Here is a 23953-nt window from a genome sequence, read left to right on the forward strand (position 1 = left end):
AAATGGTCAACTGAGCATGAAGTGAGAACTGAAAAGCTTGAAAGAATTGTGTCAAAAACAAGACTATTAAATGAAATGAGGTGTGAGTTTGGGTCAGAGAAATAAAAGTTAAAACTGAAGACATGATACTCTAAAATAAAAACAGCTAATGTTAAAGTATATTAAAGAAAAACTGAAGATGTTATATTGCTTTTTTCAAGAGAATATCAGTCTACAATCAAATACCAAAACTGCGTTCTTTAAAGAATTACAAAAACAAAGATGGAAATTTCAACCTCTCAATCTATCCATATAAATTATGAATATTTTTGCCTCTAAACAATTTGTTTCGCATTATTTGTACAAATCCAAGGAAGTTCACCATTACTCTAGAAATTTTAATAACCAATGTTTTGCAGTGAAGAAATTTACCTTCCATCTTACTAATTATGAAAGAAAATATTTCAAGTAATTATATTTTGGGATTTTTTACTTTCTTTTTGAAGCTGCTGTTTCCATAAAAAAAAACACCCTAAACATCTGGTATTAAAGTGTTTTCATTATAGAAACAAAAGATCTGGTGACTGGCAGAGCTATTTCCCTCGTCAAAGGAAAAAATATTGAGAAATTGCATTATCCAATATGAAAACATATTTCAAAACATTATAATTATTAATGATTTAATATCATTAAATTATTAATATCAAATTATTACTATTATCTAATTATTATAATAATAGTTTAAAAAATTTAGAAGAAAGACATGGCAAGAAATCATAATAAAATGTTGTGTCAATTGAATCAGTCTTAATTCAATCCTAGACAACAGAAAGATTTGACTGTTAACACTTTGTTAGCTGATCATGAAAGATAATGTGCTTAATTCAATAATACAGAAAGGTTTCAAGACAACGGAAGTAACTGGTTGTTGTATAAATGAAGGGTAATAATATTTTCTTAAGAAATAGGATATTTTCTAATTACTTTTAACCATTAGCTCTGATGAACAGATATAAAATGTTTCAATTGAGAATATGCATAAGACTTTTTTTTATTTCTTTAACTATGTTTTAACATTATAGAGTTGCAGCTTGTTAAATCAAATAGGATGACAGGCTGCTAGTCAAAGTGACTATAGTTCATACCCCATCAATGACACTGTACTGTGCCCATATGAAAGGAACTCTTAACCTAACTGTGATTAGGTAACTTGGGCAATCAACTGACTGGTCTAAGCAGCAAGGGCTCTGGCATCATTGCCAAGTACTTTGTTAGCTTGCAGTGCTGAATTCAAACTTTCTCGTGAATGTTGCTTGGAGAGGGATGTGCAGTTATACCAGGTTGACTTGCCATAAATACACAACATAAATACAAATGTTTCAAGCAGTGCCTCTTTAACCCAACAACTTATGGGATTCAACATATAATTTACAAATTCTCTATTTACAAATCAATAACATTTCTTTTGTTTACAAATGTACTAATATTTTTTGGCTCTCATTGGAATCATCAGCAACAACAGCATTTTATGTCTGCTTTTCCATGCTGGCATGGATTGGATGGATTTTTCTGAAGAAGTGCTTCACAACCAGATACTCTTCCTGCTATTAATCCTGTTAGTCACTGCTAATGACAGCAGTAATGCAGTGTACCTATTGTAAAACTAGGATGTACATGGTAAAATTTAAATATATATATTGTCTACTTGCCTAAGATATTCAGCATGGAGATAAATGCTTCAAGTCCCAAAAGCATATGGCACAATGTTATTGTACAATTATCATTTCTTTATTGCCAGTCATAAGGACAACATTTATCAGAAATACACTAATATATTTTAGCTCTCATAGGAAATATTTGAAGATGTGTGTGTGTATGAGAGAGAGAGAGAGAGAGAGAGAGAGAGAGAGAGAGAGAGAGAGAGAGAAACATTTGCACAACTTTGTTAAGTCCAATTCTCAGATTACAAATGTTTAGCAAATAGGGTTTTCAATTCATTTTATTTATATTTTTAAAAATTAATAATAATAATAAAGTGATATTAATATAGGGCAAGTTAAAGAAAAAAAGAAAAAAACAGACTAAATACCTTACAATAAATATATATATGTTCTTCCCTTTACATCCTTAAGATAAAATCTCATGAGGGTTGAAATTAGACTTTCATTCTACCAGGATTAACACAATAAGTGCTCATCATGAATTAGGGATCATCAATTTAATTATCCAAATTTAATTATCCAAATCCTTCTCCATCTTTTTGGCTTTGTACTAATGTAAAAAAAAAACCCTTTGTGTTATCTTAAAGAAGTTGACAGAAATGGTAAATCAGTAAAACTTAGTATTTCATTTTGTCTTTGTACATCTTGAAATCAAATTCTAGCAACAAATGACATTGCCTTTCATCTCTCCAAGATTAATAAGTACCGATAATATACGGGGAGTCAATTAAATTTAGCAACATATTTAATCTGGAAAAAAGAAAAAGAAGAAAACCAAACTGGCCTTGAGTCTAGTCAAAAGAAATCAATACTGAGCTGACTAACATTGCCTACTTAGACAAGTAATGAGTAAAGAGTATAAAATTATTCAATTCATATTCTCACAAGATTTTTCTGAACTATTTACTTCATTGAAACTGTGATCTGAAAATTATGATTTTTGCCAGTTCTTGGAATAATAACATTCAACAGATTGCTGATGAAAATATTTAATTATCTTTGACAATTGCAGTGGTGACACGTTACCGAAAAAAAAAAAAAAAAAAAAAAAAATTCAAATTTAAAATTTAATGATGGCATTTGGATGGCAACAACATTTTTTCCCATGAAAATTTCATCAAAACTTTTAAAGAAATTAAATTTCCTTTACTTTTCTATAATGAATGTATCTGTTATTTTTTCTAATTTTTATGTTTTCCATTATATAATATTTTTCTTTTTCATCCAAGGTTTATCAATATTCACATAACAAAACAAGAATCACAAATATTTAAATACCAAGTCAACCTAGATTGAGCAGATCTGTGATCAAAGGCATTCTAGCCATGACTACTCTGTCATTTTAGGAGTATCTAATGTATCCTTTCCCTTTTAAGATTGTAAGGTGTGGTATAAGAGAGATTTAGTATGCTTAGCAATCATATAGAGTTTCTCTGAAGCTTTATATGTTTTTAATTTCGTTTAATAATAGAAAATCTCCACAAACTATTTATATTAGCCCATAGCACTTAGTGACCTAGAGAAAATAAAAAGCATAAAGTAGCAGATAACCTAAACAGACTGTGATTTTCACTTACTATAAGGATTTTGGTAAGACATACAAAGAATCTTATAGGGATCTTCTCAGAGATAAAACCAACTCAAATGATAAATAAAAACAATATATTTTTGCATACATAATTTCTCATGGGTGCTTATGGAAAGAACTACAAGGATAAAGTAGGATTACTTCTGGGTGCGGGCATAGAAAGGTAGTGCAAAAATCTAATCAATCTATCAGTGGAGAATTAAAGGTGTCAAGATTGATAGAAATTCTATGAAGCAAAAATTTAAATCATATGTCATAATTACATGACATTTCCATTATAGACAAACAAAGAATGATCAAAGATAAAAGTAAAGAATAGCTAAGTGAGAATTTGATTAATCTAGCTAAATATGGCTGCCTGTACTAGAATAAGTTTAAATATCATTAAAAACTAAACTATCAAACATAACATAAGGAGGGAAGGAAATATTATTTGCTCAGGAAAAGGGGATGTTATTTACAGCAGGTCATTTCCAAAAGCATTAACAATGTAAGTGAAGTTTGAAAAACCAAATTTAGCACTTCAGTTTAGTGTCAATGAGAACCTACTGCTACAACACAACACCTACTAGAAAAAGAGAAATGATGATGATGATGATGATGATGATGATGATGATGATGATGATGATGAAAAATACTCTAGTCTGGAACTAAACCAATTATCTGTCTTTAACAGAGCTAGAATAAGAGCTCTACACTGACTTGTTACCAATCTTAATATTTAAGAGCTATTTAGTCTCATTATGGTATCATAACAATATATTTTCTCCAAAAGACATCTTATGAATGTAATCAGTTACTTAAAGTATCAAGAAAACTACAGATGCAACAGTATTAGGAGAGATCAAGAGAAAATAGTTACAGTTCTGCAGTAGTTTTTTTCTATTTCATAATACTATCCTTCAAGTTTAATGTTTTTTTTTTTTTTCAGTTAGATAAACTAGTCGCTTAATCATGATGTAAGAGTAAGATGAGATGATTGAGTCAAACAGAATAAATTACCTTTTGTTCAATTAACTCCTCAGAGCTACATTGGAGTGCTGCTCGCAAAAATAGGACAGTAAGGCTACCACACATGCAGATTCCAGGTTGCATAAAAGACCTTCCAGATTATTGGCAAAAACTCGTTCATTAACACATTACAACCACCAGCTCATAGGTGTTATTTCCTCTCTCTCTCTACTACAATGGCCTCTGTTCCACTGAGCTAGCTATACTCTATCCTCATAGAAACACACAACATGACTCTCGTCCTCTTACCACCCCTACTTTATCTCACTCCTCCCCAGAATATTCTAAAAACAACCCCCTCTGTTTTCAATAAGCCCTGCCACTCTTCATCATCTTTATGATGAAACTTATAGAAAACTATCCATGTACATTGGGTCTATTTCTAGTACCACAAACACTGGGCTATCACATGAATACATACAGAATGAACCCCAATGATGGCAAGTCAGATATAGCAAGTTATTGATATGAGTCTGAGACCTTCTTTCAGTTTCACATGATGCCAAGGAAGGGGACAGTAATACTCATTCTCTCTCTCTCTCTCAAACACACACACACACATACATTCAATGACATTCTTTTAGTCTCCATCTATAAAATCCACCCACAAGGCTTTGGTCGGTCTGGGGCTGGAGTAGAAGATACTTGCTCAAAATACCATGCATTGAGATTGACCCTGCAACCGTGTAGTTGGAATGCAAACTTCTAACCACACAGCCATGCTTGCACCTAATTATATAAAACATAAATGCAAAACATTAAAGATATTTCTATATTGGTGCATAAAAATTTTTCCAGACTCCATGTTGTTTATCTTGCTCGTCTACCTATCCAGTTCATATCACAAAAAAGGATTCTATAATTCACGCATCACAACAACTAAAATAAACTTTTTGAAATAGTTATTTCTCTCTCTCTCTCTCTCTCTCTCTCCTTCAATCATGTAAAAATATTCACATGCTGCAGCAAAAGATTACTCAACTTATTGAAGAAATATCGATATTTTTTTTTTCTCTCTTGACAAACAGATATGGCTGACTATAAAATAAACAGCACATTCATGAATAACTCCAGTTTTATCAGAAAATATAAATTAGTAGATTATTATTGATGAATTGAAAATATTTTTCCAAAAAGAAAACCTCCACAAAATAAAAAAGAACCAACTTTTTATGCAGAACAGCTTGCATTTTTTTGTTCTTTTTAGATATGTATGTATGTATGTGTTGAGAAAGAAATATTTCTGATTCTTTTTGTTTGTTTTTTTTTTCTTTTTTTTTTCAACTGTTTCTTCCAGCAGTCTTGTTGAACAGAAACTTCCATTGTTCTGGTAGTGTGGAAGAAATATCGATTTATTAGGCCATTGAGAAGTAGGTTACACTATTGGCTCCTATTTACATATAGATATTACTGCTTTTTGATGTGTTTTAAACATATAGGTCTAGAAATATTGCAGATCAAAATGGATAAGAGGAAAAAAAAGCAAAAGCAAACATAACAAGCAATAGATACTAAATCTTCCTATTTAAAGAAAAATAATATCCAAGTACATGCTGACAATCTGGTAGGCACATGAATGACTATGCTTTGTTGAGGACTAATAAGACTGAAACATGTCTGGAGTTGTCACCATGTATCCCACAGATCAAATTATTCTTCCCCTTTAACTGCCTATTTTTAATAGTGATTCATTGACACTTCAATGTACCCCATCAAAAGGGAGATTCATCTTCCATCAGCTTAACATTCATAAAATTAGTGAAGTATCAGTCCTATAGATTTTTGTGTTAGGAATGTATTAGCGATGAAACCAGGACCAATGACCAGGCCATCCTTTTTACAGGACACAGTACAAAGATTTAACACTAAAAATACATGGCTCCTATTTTAACAATAAAGTGTTTGTTGCAGAGGAAAATTTAAATGACAACTGGGACCTGTGCTGAAAGACCATATCACTATAACCTTTCTTGGTAGGTCATGTATGCATTAATTTTTCTTCTCAGTGAAAAGAAGTGACAGGTGATCAAGATGTAGAAAATAAAACATTATGTTAAAATAATGAACAGTGTCTTTGATTATGACCCCAGACAGAAAGAATCTTAGAAACCCTGACATAATTTCAAAACCACAAGCAACAGAGCAAGAAAAAAGTTAAAATTGACAGGAAGAATAAAAATTCCAACTTGAACTAATTTCTTTTAATGTGAATGTGATATTTTTGTCAGTGCACAATTTTCTAGTTTATTCCTCTACTTAGACAAATATAAGAAATCTTTAAGTAGTACTACCACATCAGAAGTTTGACCAGTGAAGTTGCTGGCCAACAATCTAGCTACTAATAAGCCATTTAGTTCAATTTAGCCTAAACTGTAAACTTATAAATTTCCTAAACAAAAGTTGTCCTCCACAATGCAACTGCCCTAAATAATCAGTTTATTTCATCCTATACATGCCTAAGTATTGTGAAATGGCAGTAAACTCACTTTGGGTAGAGTCTGTGATCCAATTTTAATACCTGCTCGGAGCTTATTCCCTTGGTATACACTGTGAGTGTCTTTAGTTAATAAAAGGCGTGATGATTAAATCATCCCATCCTTACTATGAAACTGCTGTTCTCTTGTGCAATATACTGCACAAAATTGAATTTCATTAGGCTTTATCTATGACACGTTTAATATAGGTAAAAGTATTCAGAATGATCTGATGTCACAGTGGGTTACATTCATGGGAAATATTAGGAAATTTCTTACAGATGGTGACTGGGTGCAAGAATGGTAGTCAGATGAAAAAAAGGAAGATGTTTAGAACTAGAGACAAGTTTTCACTTGTATGAACCATAGAAATAGCTGTGTTTTAAAGAAATAAATTTTACGTATGCCAAAGAGATAACCATGTTAGAAGAGACATATTGCTAATGGATAATTGATGCTGTAAATTAAGTAAATGCAATCAAAGAAAGATTTGGTTTAAAGTACCGATTGGAGTCATTAAAGCTTATTGCACCGAATGAGATGATGCAAAATCAAAATGCTTTGGGGAGAGTGTTTCTCAAACCCAAAACCAAATGTTACATCGGTGGCAGTTGGAGGAGGAGATAGAGGGGGGAAAAGCAAAAGGAATTGAAAAGTAATATAAGCAGAATTCATCTCTCCAGCAGTAATGTTCAACAGTAACATCCATATAATTAACATAATAATGTACTAGTTTGTTAAAATGATATCCACAACAATACAAACATATGATGCAAGTAAGTAAACAGTTTCATGATTGGAGCCACCAAGGTTCTCCGAAAATATTGTTGCTAATGATGGCATTATTTTAAAATTCAGAGACAGCTCAAAATTTTTCTTGATAATGTAAAATTATTTGCTAGAAATATGCTCAGAAAATCAACATATTGGTTACACTTCATTTACTTTGGAAATTGCTATATAGACTATGATGAACATTATAACAAAGCAAATGAATAAATCACTTGAAATAACTGATTGTACAAAAGCTGAACAAGATTATTAGTCAATATCTAATCAAAATCATTAATTTAAGTGTCCCATGAAGAGAATTAAACTAATATTTATAGTAATGCCTTCAAACACAACTTCACTTACCCAATAATGTTTCAACAGAACTATTTTGATATTTTGAACTTTTGAACAAAATAAATCATTTCATAACAGAAAACATCAATATTAGGTTTTTCAAAGTAGAGGGGGGAAAATCTGTGATAATTAGAACCCTTTTAGTGATGTTGCAGTCAATATTGTAAAATTATGTTTTGTGTGTACACGCCTCTCAACACAATTACTACACATACAGATACACAAACAATCATGCATCTATATAAAGACTATAAGAGAGCAATAATATCAAAATCATCATTCATTGGCTGACAATAATTGATTGATACTGTACATCCTTCAGAATTATCAAGCAGATTTTATTCCTCTCATTTCACTAGACATCTGTCATCACAACTTGACTTTTTACAGTGCTATGCAGCATCTTTCTACAAATGAACACATCATATCAGCTGACTTTTAGTATTTAAAATCTGCATGCCTCTATAACGACGCATCATCATCATCATTTAATATCCACTTTCCAAGCTGGGCATGGCATAGACAGTTTCACAGGAGCTGGTCAGGCTCCATGTCTGTTTTGACATGGTTTCTACTGCCGGATGCTCTACCTAACGCCAACTACTTTACAGAGTGTACTCTCTGCTTGTACACACAGTGCGCATTGACGTGGCACTGGCATGGGTGCTTTTTTATGTGGCACCAGCACCCACAAGCCTGCAAGATTAGGATTTCTCAGCTGAAGAGGGATGCAGGGGACATGCCTATATGCAAGAACAACCATGATTTTACTTAGCTTGACAGTCTTCTCAAGCACAGCAAACTACCAGAAGTTTTGATCCCATGTCATCTCCTCTGTGAGGCCTAATGTCTTGTGATCCTTTCTCACCACTTCGTCCCACGTCTTCCTGGGTCTACCCCTTCCACATGTTCCCTCTTCAATTAGAGATTGGCCTCTATGAAGGCACATTACTATCAATCAGAATAAAGATGCAAATTATTGATGGAAAACAACAATGGAATGTTATGGGGGGAAAATATGGATTAAAATTTAGGGATTCTTCTTCACCATTAATACCACTACCACCATCATCATTATCTTTGAGCATTTTGCATACTTAACTTTGAATTCAGCACCCCACAAACATGTATGCAGTGCACTTCCATATAGTTTCCATCCACCAAATTCAACACACAAGTTTTGTAGTATTATCAAAAGTAATTCAAATATACAGTTCCATAAATTTTTTCTTCACTGTAGTAAATTTTTACCAGATGAAAAAGATTTGAATTTTTTCTTTACTAAGCTTAGAGTTAGGAAAATTTGAAGAATTTATTCATTGTTCCATTTCCCTCCTCAGACATTCTGGGAGCTTCTAATTTTTTCCCAATAGTTAAAGAAATCTTTCAGTTACAACATCCATGTGAAGAAAATGCATTAAAAACTATTTTGCTTAAATATATTTTGACTCTTTTTCACTCCATATTTTGGGATATTGTTAGAAAGTATTTCAATTCAACTGATTTTATTTTTTGTGTTTTTAAATAAGCAGATTTTTGTGTTGAACTATTCTTGCAAGTTGGTTTGAAGAATTCTTTTCTATTTTTTAATTGATAAAATTAGTATGTTATGAGAGAAGAGAATACAGGAATGCTTCAACTTAATGATTCAGTTGGTTCCAAATATCTAATTGTTAAGTGAGACGGGCTAATTCACAGAGAAATAATGTTATAAGCAGAGATTACATTCTTCCTAATGAGATTTGAGAAATTTTCGAAAGTGTTAAATAAGAAGTAATAAAACATAAACTTAGGCATAGCCAATGATTTGACTGCATAAACCATTTGCAAATAATAAACAATAAAAAAACTCTAGTTTTGTAAACATCACTCAATGTTTCTTTGCTGCTGGTTTTGGAGTTATCATTCAATATGACTTTGTTGCACATATTTCATTCACTTGAAATAGGAATCACTTTTTTTTTTTTTGCATAAATGTGTCAAGATTGCTGAACGTGGAGAATAAATGGGAGGAGGAAAGTCTGCCAAAGGTTGATCCATTTGAGGGACCAGCTATCCGAATCAACAGTATCCTGACAGATAAAGCAATCAAAGATATGAAAACAGAGAAAGCCCTCGGCCCCACAGGAATCACCACTGAGATACTTAAAATATCGGGCAGTGTTGGTTATGGTCTAGTCTCCCACATCATAAATCAGTTAGTTCATGAAGGAGTCATACCCAATGTGGCAGCACCATAGTTAACTGCTACAAAGGTAAAAGTGATGTTTTAGACAGAAATGATGATGATGATGTGTCAAGTGTTCCTTATTTCTACAACAGTCTTATTCTTTTCTTTGTAAGTTTTATGGTAGTAGACAGAAGATAATTACACCTGCAGCAACTTTTCTACTTCATTTGAAAATCTGTCTCAACCGCTTTGTGAACATGTGAAAAGACTTTGTCAAGCACTTTGAGAGCAAAAGAATAAATAGTTTCTATTGTTAGATTTTAAAAAAATTTTCATAGTTCAGTTTAAAATTCAGACATAAACATGGCTACATGGTTAAAAAGTTAGCTTTACAACCATGTGGTTTTGGGTTCAGACCCACATATGATGCCTTATGCAAGTGGCTTCTACTATAGCCCTGGAGTGACCAAATTATTATGAGCGGATTTGGCAGACAGAAACTGAAAGATGCAGTTTGTATGCACACACACATACATACACATGCATGCACACATACAGGGTGATTCGTAGCAACCCTACAGGATGAAAAACAAAATTTGTGGAAGGAGAGATGAATCCAGAGGAATCAATGGCCATCCAATAATATATACATCTTCACATAAAATATGCATGTATGTTTAGTGATCTGTTTTCATTTATTCAAACGAAGCATGCAAGAAATAAGTAACCTTCATCTCCACAACTTCAAAGATGGCAGCAGCAAGCTGTTGGGACCAACTGGTGCAGGTGGCAACATGCTGTTATGATGGGCTAGAAGTCATGATGCAGAGCAAGCAGTTATGTTTTATGGCCTGGACACACAAACAAGTCAGTTGGTACAGCAAAGTGCAGAGATTCACTTCAGCCACTAGGAAATCTCTTGCATTCTTATACAAGTTCAGTTGCCATGTCTTTGTCTTGCCACTGAGAATATTGTGTGAGAACAAAAGAGTGAGTTTGGTGGCTGCACAGCTCTTTCTCATTAAAAAAAATAATAATAAAACCTTGTGATTAAGAAGCTTACTTTGCAACCACAAGGTTTTGGGTTCGATACCACTGCACAGTACCTCAGACAAGCATCTTCTACTATAGCTCCAGACTGATCAATATCTTGTAAGTGAATCTGGTGGACAGAAATTGTGTGGAAGCCCATCATATAAGTGCATGCATGCATGCATGCATGTATGTGTATGTGTGTCTTTGTGTTGGTGTTTGTATTTATATCCCACTATTTGACAACCAGTGTTGGTTTGTTTACATCCATGTAACTTAGCAGTTTGGCAACAGAGACCAATGGAATAGGTTCCAGACTTTAAAAAAGTAAATACTGAGGTTGATTTGTTTAAATAAAGCCCTTCAAGGCAGAGCCCCAGCATGGCCATAGTCTAATGACTGAAACAAGCATCTTAACCACACAGCCATGCATACACCCACTATTTTATCTTTTATATCTTATACTCGTTTCAGTCATTAGGCTGTGGCCATGCTGGGGCACAACCTTGAGGAATTTTAGTCGAACTAATGGATCCTAGTACTTATTTTCTTAAACCTGGTACTTATTCTATCAGTCCCTTTCTCCAAACTGTAAAGTTACAGGGACATAAACACACCCATGTCAATTGCCAAGCAGTGGTGGGGGACAAACACAGACACCAAAACACACATACACACACACACACACACACACACACACATGATGAGCTTCTTTCAGTTTTTATCTACCAAATCCACTCACATGGCTTTGGTCAGCCTGAGGCTTTAGAAGACATTTGCCCAAGGTGCCATGCAGTGGGACTGAACCTGAGACCAGGTGGTTGGGAAGTAAACTTCTTACCACACAGCCACATTTACTCTTTTACTTGTTTCAGTCATTTGACTGTGGCCATGCTGGAGCACCACCTTTTAGATGAGCAAATCGACCCCAGGACTTATTCTTTGGAAGCCTAGTACTTTTTCTATTAATCTCTTTTGCCGAACTGCTAAGTTACGGGGACATAAACACACCAGCATCGGTTGTCAAGCGATGCTGGGGGACAAACACAGGCACAAACATATACACACACATATATATATACATATATACGACGGGCTTCTTTCAGTTTCCATCTACCAAATCCACTCACAAGGCTTTGGTTGGCCCGAGGCTATAGTAGAAGACACTTGCCCAAGGTGCCACACAGTGGGAATACATTTGTATTTATTTATTTTTTACAAGTATTTATTTATTTATTTATTTATTGTTGCTACTGCTATTAATTTAGTTGTATATTCAGTTCCATATAACCTTAAATTGAGAAATTAAACTGAAGAAACAAGCTAGTTTTAGTTAATAAAATTGATTTACTGAGTAGAAAGACCTTTCAAAAACTTGATGTCTAAGGAAGAATTTCTTTAATCCTTTAGCATCCAGGTTATTCTGTTAAATATAATGCTTATTTATTCACATTATTTTAAATCATGTATTACCTTGTAGCTTCGAAATTTTGATGACTGACATGGTAGTTTATTTTTAGAATGATATGGTAGGGTAGGTGCTTCTGTTCAAAGTGACCAGATCTGAACAAAAAGTACATAGAATATTTTGGCCAGATATGATCAGATTAAATGCTAAAAGGTTAAATAAAAGGGATTCTTGATAGTGAGGAAGATCTCGAGCAGTTGTTTTTCAACTGGGGGCCACATAAGATTTTATTGCTAAAATTTATGTGCAATAAATTGGTCATACTTCTACAATGCACAAAATATTTTGCAATGTTTTTTATACAATTCCTAATACGTAATTATAAAAATATATTAGAATTTTTTTAAACATTGAATGATTATAAGGGTCCAGTAGGGTGAAATTGGAATAAAAGAAGTTCATCATCATCATCATCATCGTTTAACGTCTGCTTTCCATGCTAGCATGGGTTGGACGATTTGACTGAGAACTGGTGAACCAGATGGCTACACCAGGCTCCAATCTGATTTGGCAGAGTTTCTACAGCTGGATGCCCTTCCTAACGCCAACCACTCAGAGAGTGTAGTGGGTGCTTTTACGTGCCACTGGCACGAGGGCCAGTCAGGCGGTACTGGCAACGGCCACGCTCGAAATGGTGTATTTTACGTGCCACCTGCACAGGGGCCAGTCCAGCGGTTTGAGAATTACTGATTTGAAGTCAGACGCCTAATATATGCTTCTCTAACTCATCTGAAGATACCTCTGGCACAATGAAGCAAAAGTTATAATTTAACAGTAATCACTTATATGATACTTTCATAAATTTCTTAATTGCTTTAATTTTTTTCTTTCTTGTATCATAGTTGAATTATTGGTATTAAAATGCCTCTTTTGTAGTCACAGTAAGTGTAAATCCACTTACATGCCCTACCTTAATATGTAATAGATCAGATGCTTTACCTTTTGTCAAGAATTAGTTGTTAGAGTGTGTATGAGGGGTGGGTGGAGCCTATGTAGCAGCTCTCCTACCTCGTTAAACACCTCAGCTATTAATGTTCAATGTTTTAGATTCATCTAATTCATATCACGTTGGTCAGTTGTTTAGTTGGTATGAAAGAAGAGGGCAGAGGAGGAGGGAGAAGAGAGGAGAGGAGAAGAGCAAGGGGAGAAGAGCAAGGGGAGAAGAGCAAGGGAGAAGAAGAAGAAGAAAGAGATAAAACAACAAGAAAAATGAAGGAAAAGATAGAAGGAATGAAGGAAAGGAAGAGAAAAGGAAGAGAAAAGGAAAGAAAGAAAGAAAGAAAGAAACCAGGGCTGTAAAAAGCAGAAGTTAATAAATGCTTCAATTAAGTGGCTAGTTTGTTCATCTGACAAGATGTGTTTCTGTTCACTATTTCACTGCCATTTGTATTACTGTTGGCCTGTTTCCACACCCATATTTTTCCCATCGCTCTCATCACTCTGCCTTTGACATCATTGAAACATTTGCATTGAGAAAATAAAGTTATGAGGCAGTTCCTATTGTTCTGCTTTATTACTTTGTCACATGGCCTTGTTTTTATGGAATCGGATTCCCGTTGTTGCATTTCCAGCACTTTCTGTTTGATCTATTCTGTTCAATCTTTAATGTTTCTATTAATTTCCATTGTCTTCCTGTTTAAACAGCACTTTGAACGTTGCAAGATGCCATTGTGTTCTCATATACTGAGGGAGAGAGAGAGAAAAAGAGTTGATGATATTCTGTATCAGTCAATATTTTCAATCACATTGTTTCTGTGGCAAGTACACTTTAGAGTCAAATCTGTGACCAATGTTATTATGATTCTGAATTGTAGCAACTTTACTACACATGCAGTGTTAATGTCACCGAGAAAAGGTACAAAATAAATAAATGAGCATTACAACTTCAATTCTGTCCAGCGTTAAAATTATCATATTTTGCTACTACCACAACAAGGGAGCTTGTACATGAACATGCAAACTCCTAGAAATAGTGTCTTCTATCTTTTACTTGTTTCAGCCATTGGATTGCAGCCATGCTGGAGCAGTACCTTGAAGGAGGTTTTTTTTAAAGTCAAACAGATCAACCACAGCATGTATTCTTTTGGTCTCTTTTCTTGAGCTACTAAGTTATGGGGATGTAAACAAATCAACACTGGTTGCTAAGTGTTGGGGGAAGGCAGACATATATATATATATATCTATATATATCTATATATATATATATATATATGTATATATATATATATCTACACACACACACACACAATGGTCTTCCATACAGTTTCTTATTTCTTTACTGCCCACAAGGGGTTACACACAGAGGGGACAAACTCTGGTCCTGGGGACAGTTCTTTTTAATGTAGCCTGGCTCCAGGCACTGGTGACACTTGGGGGGTAGGCGTTCCTCAAGAATCACAGGGTACCTGCAACCAGCCATTTTCAAAAAATCCAGGAAAACCAGATTCTTGGCTGATTGGGTCCACAGGGTCAAAACCACTTTTGACCCCACCCAATCAGCCACAGGCAAAATTCTCACATTGAGGAGCTTGGCTCCGCTGCCACCCAAACCCCGGTGGATAGTGTCTCCTATCCACTTGGGTTCTATCCCAGGTGGCAACCCGCAGACCCAAGCTCTTATCAACCTCTTCCCACAATACGTGGGAAGAAAGAAAATTTTATTGCCCTCCAGGGGCTGGCTCGCAAAAATGCAAGCTTCCTCTGGGGTGTCAAATAGCAAGCAAATCGTTGCATATCCAACACCCCATGAAATAAATTTCATGTTTGATAAATATTCTTTTAACTCCTCTACTATTATTTCCTTGGAGAACATTGAGATGGCATCGAGGACCTTCGAATATGTTCTCAACACCACCGTCTTCTCCTCTTGCTGTTTAATCCATTCCTTGGGTGGGACAATCTCCCACTCCAAGACATTTTCTTTCGCCATGCTTTTTTTTATAAAAAAGTTCTCTCAGCAGTTCAACAAATACGGAAGGCAAAAATCAAAAAATAAAAACCAAAAAAACAGTCAGAAGGAAGACAAGAAAAAACACAAAGATAGAAAAGACAAGAAGAAATGATAAAACAAACAGTTCAGCATGACTACACTTCTCTAGGATTTGCTAGTTCAATTCACAGCTTCTTAAAAATTTTCAGTCAACCGGTACTCCTGGTCCTTGTATTTTCCAAACAGGTACTCCAATTGGGTCAGAAACATGGTAGCAGGAACAAAAATTATTTACCATTAAATGGTAAATACACCACGAAGAAAAAAATTTTTCCACGGCAGTAGAAAATTCAACAGTTTATGGCAGCAGAGTATCTGCCCACCAAACACAATTCACTTTAAAGTGAACAAATTTTGCCCAACTGCAGGCAGACCAGAGTACAGAATCCAGTAAGGACTTCTTGCTTGTACAAAAAATATTACAGCAAACAACAAACCCCCACTGGACCCAAAATACAAAAGTCTAACCTTGCAGTTGAGCTTCACTTAATTTGCCACGCTGCAAACCAGTGCCAAGAAAAACACTGACATGCGCAGTGGGAAGCAAGCTTCTTACCAAACAGCCATGGCTGCACCTATTTATATGCCAAACACCTTGAAAGTTTTTATCAAATGCTTCCCAAATCTATCTCCCAACCTGTGTATATGCTTGTGTATCTGTATACACACATACACACAGATATGGGAATCTGTATCGAGCATTCAACCTCTTTAAATCTCAATCAATTATCATAATTTATCCTTAAAGACAGGGTTCCTCTCTTTACTTTTACCTTTAGCTTCTATTAATACTTGGAGAAGTTGATATGAATTTCTTTGGAAGAAAAAAAGCCTAACCTCAGTGCTCATATATTAACACAGTTTTTATCATAACCAAAGAGCAGTCAAATAGATTTGTCTTTGTCACTAATTTTCTCAACAATTCAGTAATTTGACTCAACAAATACACACATTTTGGGTTATATCCAAAAGAAACCTGACCACCTGATAAGCTTAGCATTTGCAGTGTCTACCTTCTGAGCTTACTAACACTATGGTGCTTTCACCTAAACTTATTGTTTTATCAATCATCATTCGTCTTCTTGCTCATTACTCTTGCAGCATCTCACTTTTCTTAATCCTTCATACCTAAAACTTCAAATCTTTAGCAGTGTATCTCTGGCGATCTTCCATTCAGCCACTGATGTTCAAAGTTCAAATCTAATATCATCCATATTCATATTACCCAACTTAATCTTCTCTTTCCCACCACCCACTTTTAGGAACACAAGGAAAAGCTATAATCACAGTTTCTTCTTCTATGACAAAATCATAATATTAAAAAAAAAAAAAAAATCCAATAGAAGATTATTAAAAATAAATATTTCCTTTTACCTCAACCTATAATATACTGTTATGAAGAGATTTCTTACCTAAACCAATTCCTTACAATTCAGGACAAAAGATAATTTGTGTGTCAATGTATAAAATGCACACGCATACACATACACGTACACTCGCACACACACATACTTACATACACACTAATAACTGTTACAGTCTCCTAGATGCAACAGCCATTTAAAATACCATAACAGCAGGCCACTTCCTTTATGATTGATCTCTAAAAAAACACTACATATAAAACAGATGCTTATAAAAAAATATGCTTATAAAAATGTATTTAAAAAAAGCAATAAAATATAATGTTTTGGTACAATTTCATGCAACAGAGCTTTTCAAGTTACTGATATCTAACAGAAATAGGAGATAAATCAGAGAGTGCGGGTGGAGGAAGAGCAAGCAGACAGATAGAAACAGACAAAATAAAACATAACATACAAAAAGAAAGCTGCTAAGTTGAATGGTCTTTGATGTGATATCTTCCACCATAAAATATTGGTATTGATTCAATAAGGTTTGTTATTATCTCCTTGGTTATTTCTAAAGTAATTATAGTATCAACCTGCAATCTAATCTTCCTGGATATTCATATAAAAAATAATGTACAACAAAAGTATAAATTTTATTGATTTTCCAATGGTTCCTCACAGAACACAGAGAACCCATGATGTGGCTTCTCTAAAAATCTTACATAAACTCTGGAAGCAGATACTTATTGAGAGGTATAGAATAAGAGCAATTACCTTTTGATTGATATTTAAAGGCAATTCTCAATATAGGTGAACGCTAACAACATACTTTGTTCTTTATGAAATAGCAGTATGACAATTTTTTAAAAATAGCTTCTTTCTTTTTCTTGTTATATACTCATTTTTCTCATACAAACTTTGCTGGATAGATCTTCAAATTCAGATATTTTCATATTGATGCACATAGATATTTGACAGTCAAATATAAAATCCATCCAACAACTCTATCATGGAGGGAAAGTGGCATCCATTTCTACTTACACTGATACGAGTAGAATAATATATATATCTCCTCTTTCATTTTTTAATAACTCTGAAGACTGGAAACTTTGTATTTGCAAGGAGTAACTTAATTATTTACATTCTTGGTAATAATAACATCTGTTATTCTATTAATTTCTTGTCTAAAAATATGTTCCTTTCTGTCAGAATATGAACAAAACTCATCTTAATCAACCAATACCATAAATCCTCGAGTATAGTCATCATCATCATCGTTTAACGTCCGCTTTCCATGCTAGCATGGGTTGGACGATTTGACTGAGGACTGGTGAAACCGGATGGCAACACCAGGCTCCAATCTAATTTGGCAGAGTTTCTACAGCTGGATGCCCTTCCTAACGCCAACCACTCAGAGTGTAGTGGGTGCTTTTACGTGTCACCCGCACGAAGGCCAGTCAGGCGGTACTGGCAACAGCCACACTCGAAAATAGTGTCTTTTATGTGCCACCCGCACAAGAGCCAGTCCACCCTTGAATATAATACGCAGGGGATTTTTAGGGGGCTGCACCTCTGAAAAACCTAAACCTTGTGTATAATACGCACCCCTTCTCTAACTTGAGTCAAGGCGGTCTATATAATGTCTATATAACATCCTTGGTTTGTAAACATATATATGGTAATGTCCTTTATTATTATTGTATATATACCGTAATGCAAACGTGTAGCTTTTTTGTGCACTTTGTTTGCAGAAAACAAAGAAATAACAGTAATAATGTCAGGTCGGGAGCACGAATCCTTCCACCTTTAGTGAACAACTTATCTCCAGTCGACATCCATTCAGTCCATAAATCACGCAATTTGTTTTTAATCGGTTTGTTAATAGAGACATCTTATGGTTGCAATATGGAGGTCATGCCTGTAGCCTCAAATGTACTGTATTAATGGCTATTCCACTAAGTCTTCTTTCCTCTACCCATTCAAGCAAAATTTTTTCAAGCTCAGGATGTCTGGCTTTTTTCCCCCTTCTTGCCTTCGTTATCTTTGGCATCTGTTTAATTTCATCTTTATTTCTTCTCCATAACCTGACATTGCTTTTGTCAACATCAAATTTTCTTCCAGCAGCTCTATTACCATGCTCTTTAGCATATGATATAACTTCAAGTTAAAACATAGCTGAATAAAATCTACAAGGCATTTTATGGGCATGTAATGTATAAAATGTTTTATAGGAGATTAATGTACATGTTTAAGTCCCACGTATAAAAAAACCCTAGTAAAGACCCACAGTAGTTCAACATTTAATACCGGTATTAATTAAGTATCTATTGTTTGCCACGGTAACGATGCAAACTGCCAATACAAACAGCAGGATGAACTATTTAGCACTAAACTATTAAGCACAATTCGTACATAATTAAGCCAGCAGCATCTAGTCGAACGAACACTTCCACGCATGCGTAATACAATAATGGTGATGTTCTTAACTGTTATATGGGAATGTAAGTATATTTGCAAATTGTTTTTGTTACATGTTATTCTGTGTTCTGAAAACTTTTATTTTGATAAATGTTGCTTACTGCAAGTTATGGATGATTCTTTTATGACTTCATTGCTTTCAGGCTTAGCTTAAGGTATTTTCGCGCCCGACATCACAAAATGCGTCTGAATAAACATTGCTGGACAGCAAATAGAGACTCAGACATCGCTTAGAAAATATTTTTCATTTTTAACCCCATATATAGTATGCACTAGGGATTTTGACCTTTAAATTTTGGGGGGAAAATGCTGATTATACTCGGATTTACGGTATCTTACTGAAGAAAACAAGATTTGATTCAGTATTTTTCTCAAACCTGTGAACAAAGAGTACATCCTCTTCAAGACTAAACATATTTATACCAATAAATAAAGTCTATAAACAAGCTTCTTGTTGGGATACAGTTAAACATAGTCATTATTAAGCAATGAATTTATGTAACAACTTGAACATAAGGACCATAAACAGTGCAGTGTCACAGTGATAAAGTACTACAATAAGAAACTAAGTGTTTAATGTTGACATCATACAGTAAGAATTTAAGAGAGCCATGTTGACATCTCATCTACAAATGTTTACACAGAACATCAGTAAATATTTACTTTGCTTGTCATGAAGAAGAAAGCTGCAACTGAGAAAACTTCCAACTCAATTAGATTCCAGGATTTAGCTGTAAGATGGGCAATTATTTCATTCTCATAAGGCAGAACCTTATAAACAACTCTTGTACAACAACCATCACCTCTCCTTCAAATAATTCCATATGGTCTTAAGACAATATCTTGCAACTTTTCCAAGTTGAACCTAACAAATCTCATTTCACTAGAAATTTACTACATAAATATAATCTATAATTCTAATAGTTTTATGGATGAATGAATGCCTGATATGGTTTGTTATAAGTTATTGTAACATCTAGAAAATAAATGCTTCAGATTTAAATAAAGCAATGGTTAAAACAATAATATTAGCTCAAATAATTATAGATAATATGATATGAAAATAATACTCTTGTTAGTAGATTGCAAAATCTTACATTTAACTACTTATGGTAGCAATAAAACTACAACTAAATAATGAGATTGTTATTATCTTACAGTCTAATGGTGGAAATATCTGTTAATAAACCTTACTTGTTAGTTTGAAGAATTGAGAACAATATCATTCAGCCATTTTGTTTTGTTTATTCCAAAAGTATTTATAAACAAAAATTTTTAAAAAAACAACATAATTGAATTTGTTTTTTAAAACTGAAAAATGTGGAAACGAAAAATCCTATTAGCTGATGGCTAATGTGTGGGAGTGGCCACGATATAAATAAAGAAAAAGTGCAACAAAATAAGCTGGCAATTATGTGTCCATTGTGGCTACATAATCTATGTAAAAACACAGTAGAGTGGTAAATAACAACTTCAGAGACACAAACAAAATATGAAAGGAGATGCAAAACAAAATGTATTTTTATGTAATGATTTACATTGTTCCTTTTGTATACTCTTCAAATAAGAGCCCAAACAGAATTTTATCAATATAGATTTTAATTGAATTAAAGGTTATGCTCAAATATTAGTAGAAACAAGAGCCCATGAGAAGTAACAAAAGATGGAATGAAAATGTAGCCAGACTGACCTTAATGATTTTAGCTAAAGTATCAGCTCCTTTCCAACTGAGGTTACAGCCAACCAGGTTAATGGCATTTAACGACATGTTGTTTTTTATGGCTCGTCCAACAGCTGTAACATGGAAAGAAAACAAAACATAATCAACATGAGTAAAGATAATCAAAGCACCATTCAAAATAGAAATAAGTCATGCTTTATATCAATATATAAACACTAACATTTCTGTTTGATTTCATTCATTAAGTTCAAAAGCTCATCTTTTTACAGTTTGATAAATATTATCTTTATACTCCTCAGCCAAGAAGGAAGGGTAGTGGCCATGAGACATTTTTTTTTTTCGGGTTCTCCAAAAATAGTAGTAGGAAGGGAGCAAGTTATCAGCAAACCAGGGACATGTCCTCTATGCTAGCAACAGAGTGAGCTCTGCTAAAGGTATTCGAAGACCAAGGTAAAATATTGGTTTCAAATTTTGGTATGAGGCCAGCAAGTTTAGGGGTGAGGGTAAGTCAAATTACATCAATGCCATTGCTCAACTGATACTTATTTTATCGACTCCTAAAGGATGAAAGACAAAGTCAACCTTGGCGGAATTTGAACTCAGAATGTAAAGACAGATGAAATGCCACTTTTCATTTTGTCTGATGTGCTAATGTTTCTGCCAGCTCACTGTCTTAACACCAGGTAAGATATTAAATCTGCCATCCAACAGCTCAAAGCACAAGGAGTCAGGACAGATACAACAAGCTAACTAATCCAATCTCCAGCAATTCTGCTAATCCACCACCTTAGCCTGATATCTTATTTTATCCGTCTTGAAAAGATGAAAAGCAAAACTGCCCTTGGCAGGATTTCAACTCAAAGCACTGAAAGCTAAAACAAACACTGCTGGGCATTTTGTCGTACACTCCAAAGATTCTACCAATGCACCAAGTTATATACTTTATATTCAAAGAATATTGGAATGTCATTTGTTTTAACAATGGCACAGATTTATGTGTATATATGTGTTAGTATATATAACTGTTAATGTATGAATATTTATTAATATGATAGTGTGTGTGGAAGTCATCAAAATGGACATGTGTAAATCAGTAACAGATTTTAAAGAAATTTTAGTTGCATCCACCAATAAATTTTAGTTGCATCCACAAATAAAAGAAAAAAGTTAACATCTTCCACTTACAATGTCTTTTTCATACTTTGGTTAAAAAAAAAAAAAGGTCTATTGAGAATTTACAGGCATTACTACAAGAAATATAACTCTAGCGGTTCTAGTGACCTAATCTTCGTACTGCAGAATCATTAGCATGCCAGGCAAAGTTCTTAGTGGTATTTCTTTCAGCTTTACATTCTGAGTTAAAATTTTGTCAAGGCTAACTTTACCTTTCATCCTTTCAGGATTGATAGAATAAGTACCAGTTGAAGCACAAGGTTTGATGTAATACTTTCAGGCCTTGTCTTTATAACAGAAATAATTATTATTAATCATCATCATCATTATTATTATTATTATTATTATTATTATTGTCATTATTATTATTATTAAGGCAGCGAGTTGGCAGAAATGTTAGCATGCCAGACAAATGCTGAGCAGCATTTCATTTGTCTTTACATTCTGAGTTCAAATTCTGTCGAGGTTGACCTTGCCTTTCATCCTTTTGGGGTCAATTATGTCTTGCAAACAACTCGCACATGCAAGTGCTACCAGTCGAGAACTCCGCATACCGGAAGCCAGCAAGTGTATGGGGTCATCAGGAGAGAATGCGCGCTGTTTCGGGGCCTACATCTCGACGGCATCAATGCGCACCGGCCCCGCTTGCTAGATCAACTGGTTATCAAAAACCAAGCTCAATATTTCTCTAGCCATCGCTCATCGTCTCTTTTTAACCAAAGCGATGGCTAGAATAAATACCAGTCAAGTACAGGGTCGATGTAATCATCTAGCCCTTCAGCCAAAATTTCAAGTCCTTCCTGTTCCAATAGTAGAAAGGATTATTATCATTACTACTACTACTACTACTACTACTACTACTACTACTATTAAGGATAATTTTGATATCTAAAATAAAGAAGAGTATTTATTTCCCCCAAGAAATATGACACATTTCAAATTAGTATCGTAATTAGGTTTCATATCTTCCTGCTAGTGAACTAAACATACAAAAGCAAAGAGTCAGATTAAGAATTTTCAAAATGAAAGTTACTGTTTCCAATGAAACATCTGAGAGTTGACACATTTGACTGGTTTCATATACAAAAGCTTTTAATATCAATAATATATATTATTTACCTAATGGCAGCGGTAGAAGATATATTTGTGATGATCAGCCGAGTGAGAAGTTTCAATTTCAAAACAGTTTTGTGGAGTAGTTATGATAAGTTTTTTATTCAAACAAATCAAAAGCAATAAAGCAAACATTTGAGAGAAAACCACAGAAGACCACATGCTGAATGTAGCCTATCTTTTTTCCCCTTACTAATAACAACTTACTGGAACTTATATTGATAACAGAAGCATCAAGTCAATCTCTGAAACCACAAGCCATCAAACAACTTGTCAATAATTCAACGTAGTAATACCCAAAAACTATTCTACCTTTTGATGTCAATTTATCACAATCATATGAAAAAAAATTCAGACAGTTTTTCCCATTGATGCAGGAAGATTTTGTCAAAATAAGCTGATGTTTTGTTTTTGTTTTTAATTTTCAGAAACATTATTAAAAGAAAATGTAGAGAATAACAAATGCTTTTGTTAACTTTGTTATGGTTTTAAGTTTGCTACAGAAATACAAACTTTTCTAAAACACACTTGAATTTGTTATAAAATATTAAATAACAAGAAACACTGATACATTTTTTTTTCCACATTTTATTCAG

General features: G+C 34.0%; 2 protein-coding genes across 4 annotated transcripts in view; one reads left to right on the top strand and one right to left on the bottom strand.

The window, feature by feature from the left end:
* LOC106878905 (centrosomal protein of 78 kDa) overlaps positions 1-23953 on the bottom strand; it is a 244217-nt gene that overhangs the window by 184655 nt on the left and 35609 nt on the right. For both annotated transcript variants that reach the window (XM_089365887.1, XM_089365886.1), the window contains exon 6: positions 21081-21184. In XM_089365887.1, the coding sequence (XP_089222013.1) occupies positions 21081-21184 (104 nt within the window). The remainder of the gene's footprint in view (positions 1-21080; positions 21185-23953) is intronic.
* The window catches only part of LOC106878906 (ribose-5-phosphate isomerase), a 206431-nt gene that overhangs the window by 79115 nt on the left and 103363 nt on the right, over positions 1-23953 (top strand). Inside the window, exon 1 of one of the 2 annotated variants that reach the window (XM_089365888.1) lies at positions 19363-19413. The exons of the other annotated variant lie outside the window; for it this stretch is intronic. Coding sequence (XP_089222014.1) covers positions 19406-19413 — 8 coding nt within the window. The 5' untranslated portion in view covers positions 19363-19405. Of the gene's footprint in view, positions 1-19362; positions 19414-23953 lie in introns of those variants that run through there. 2 annotated transcript variants of the gene reach the window in all.

This window comes from Octopus bimaculoides, chromosome 18 (assembly GCF_046866305.1).
Source record: "Octopus bimaculoides isolate indiv1 chromosome 18, ASM4686630v1, whole genome shotgun sequence".
NCBI lineage: Eukaryota > Metazoa > Mollusca > Cephalopoda > Octopoda > Octopodidae > Octopus > Octopus bimaculoides.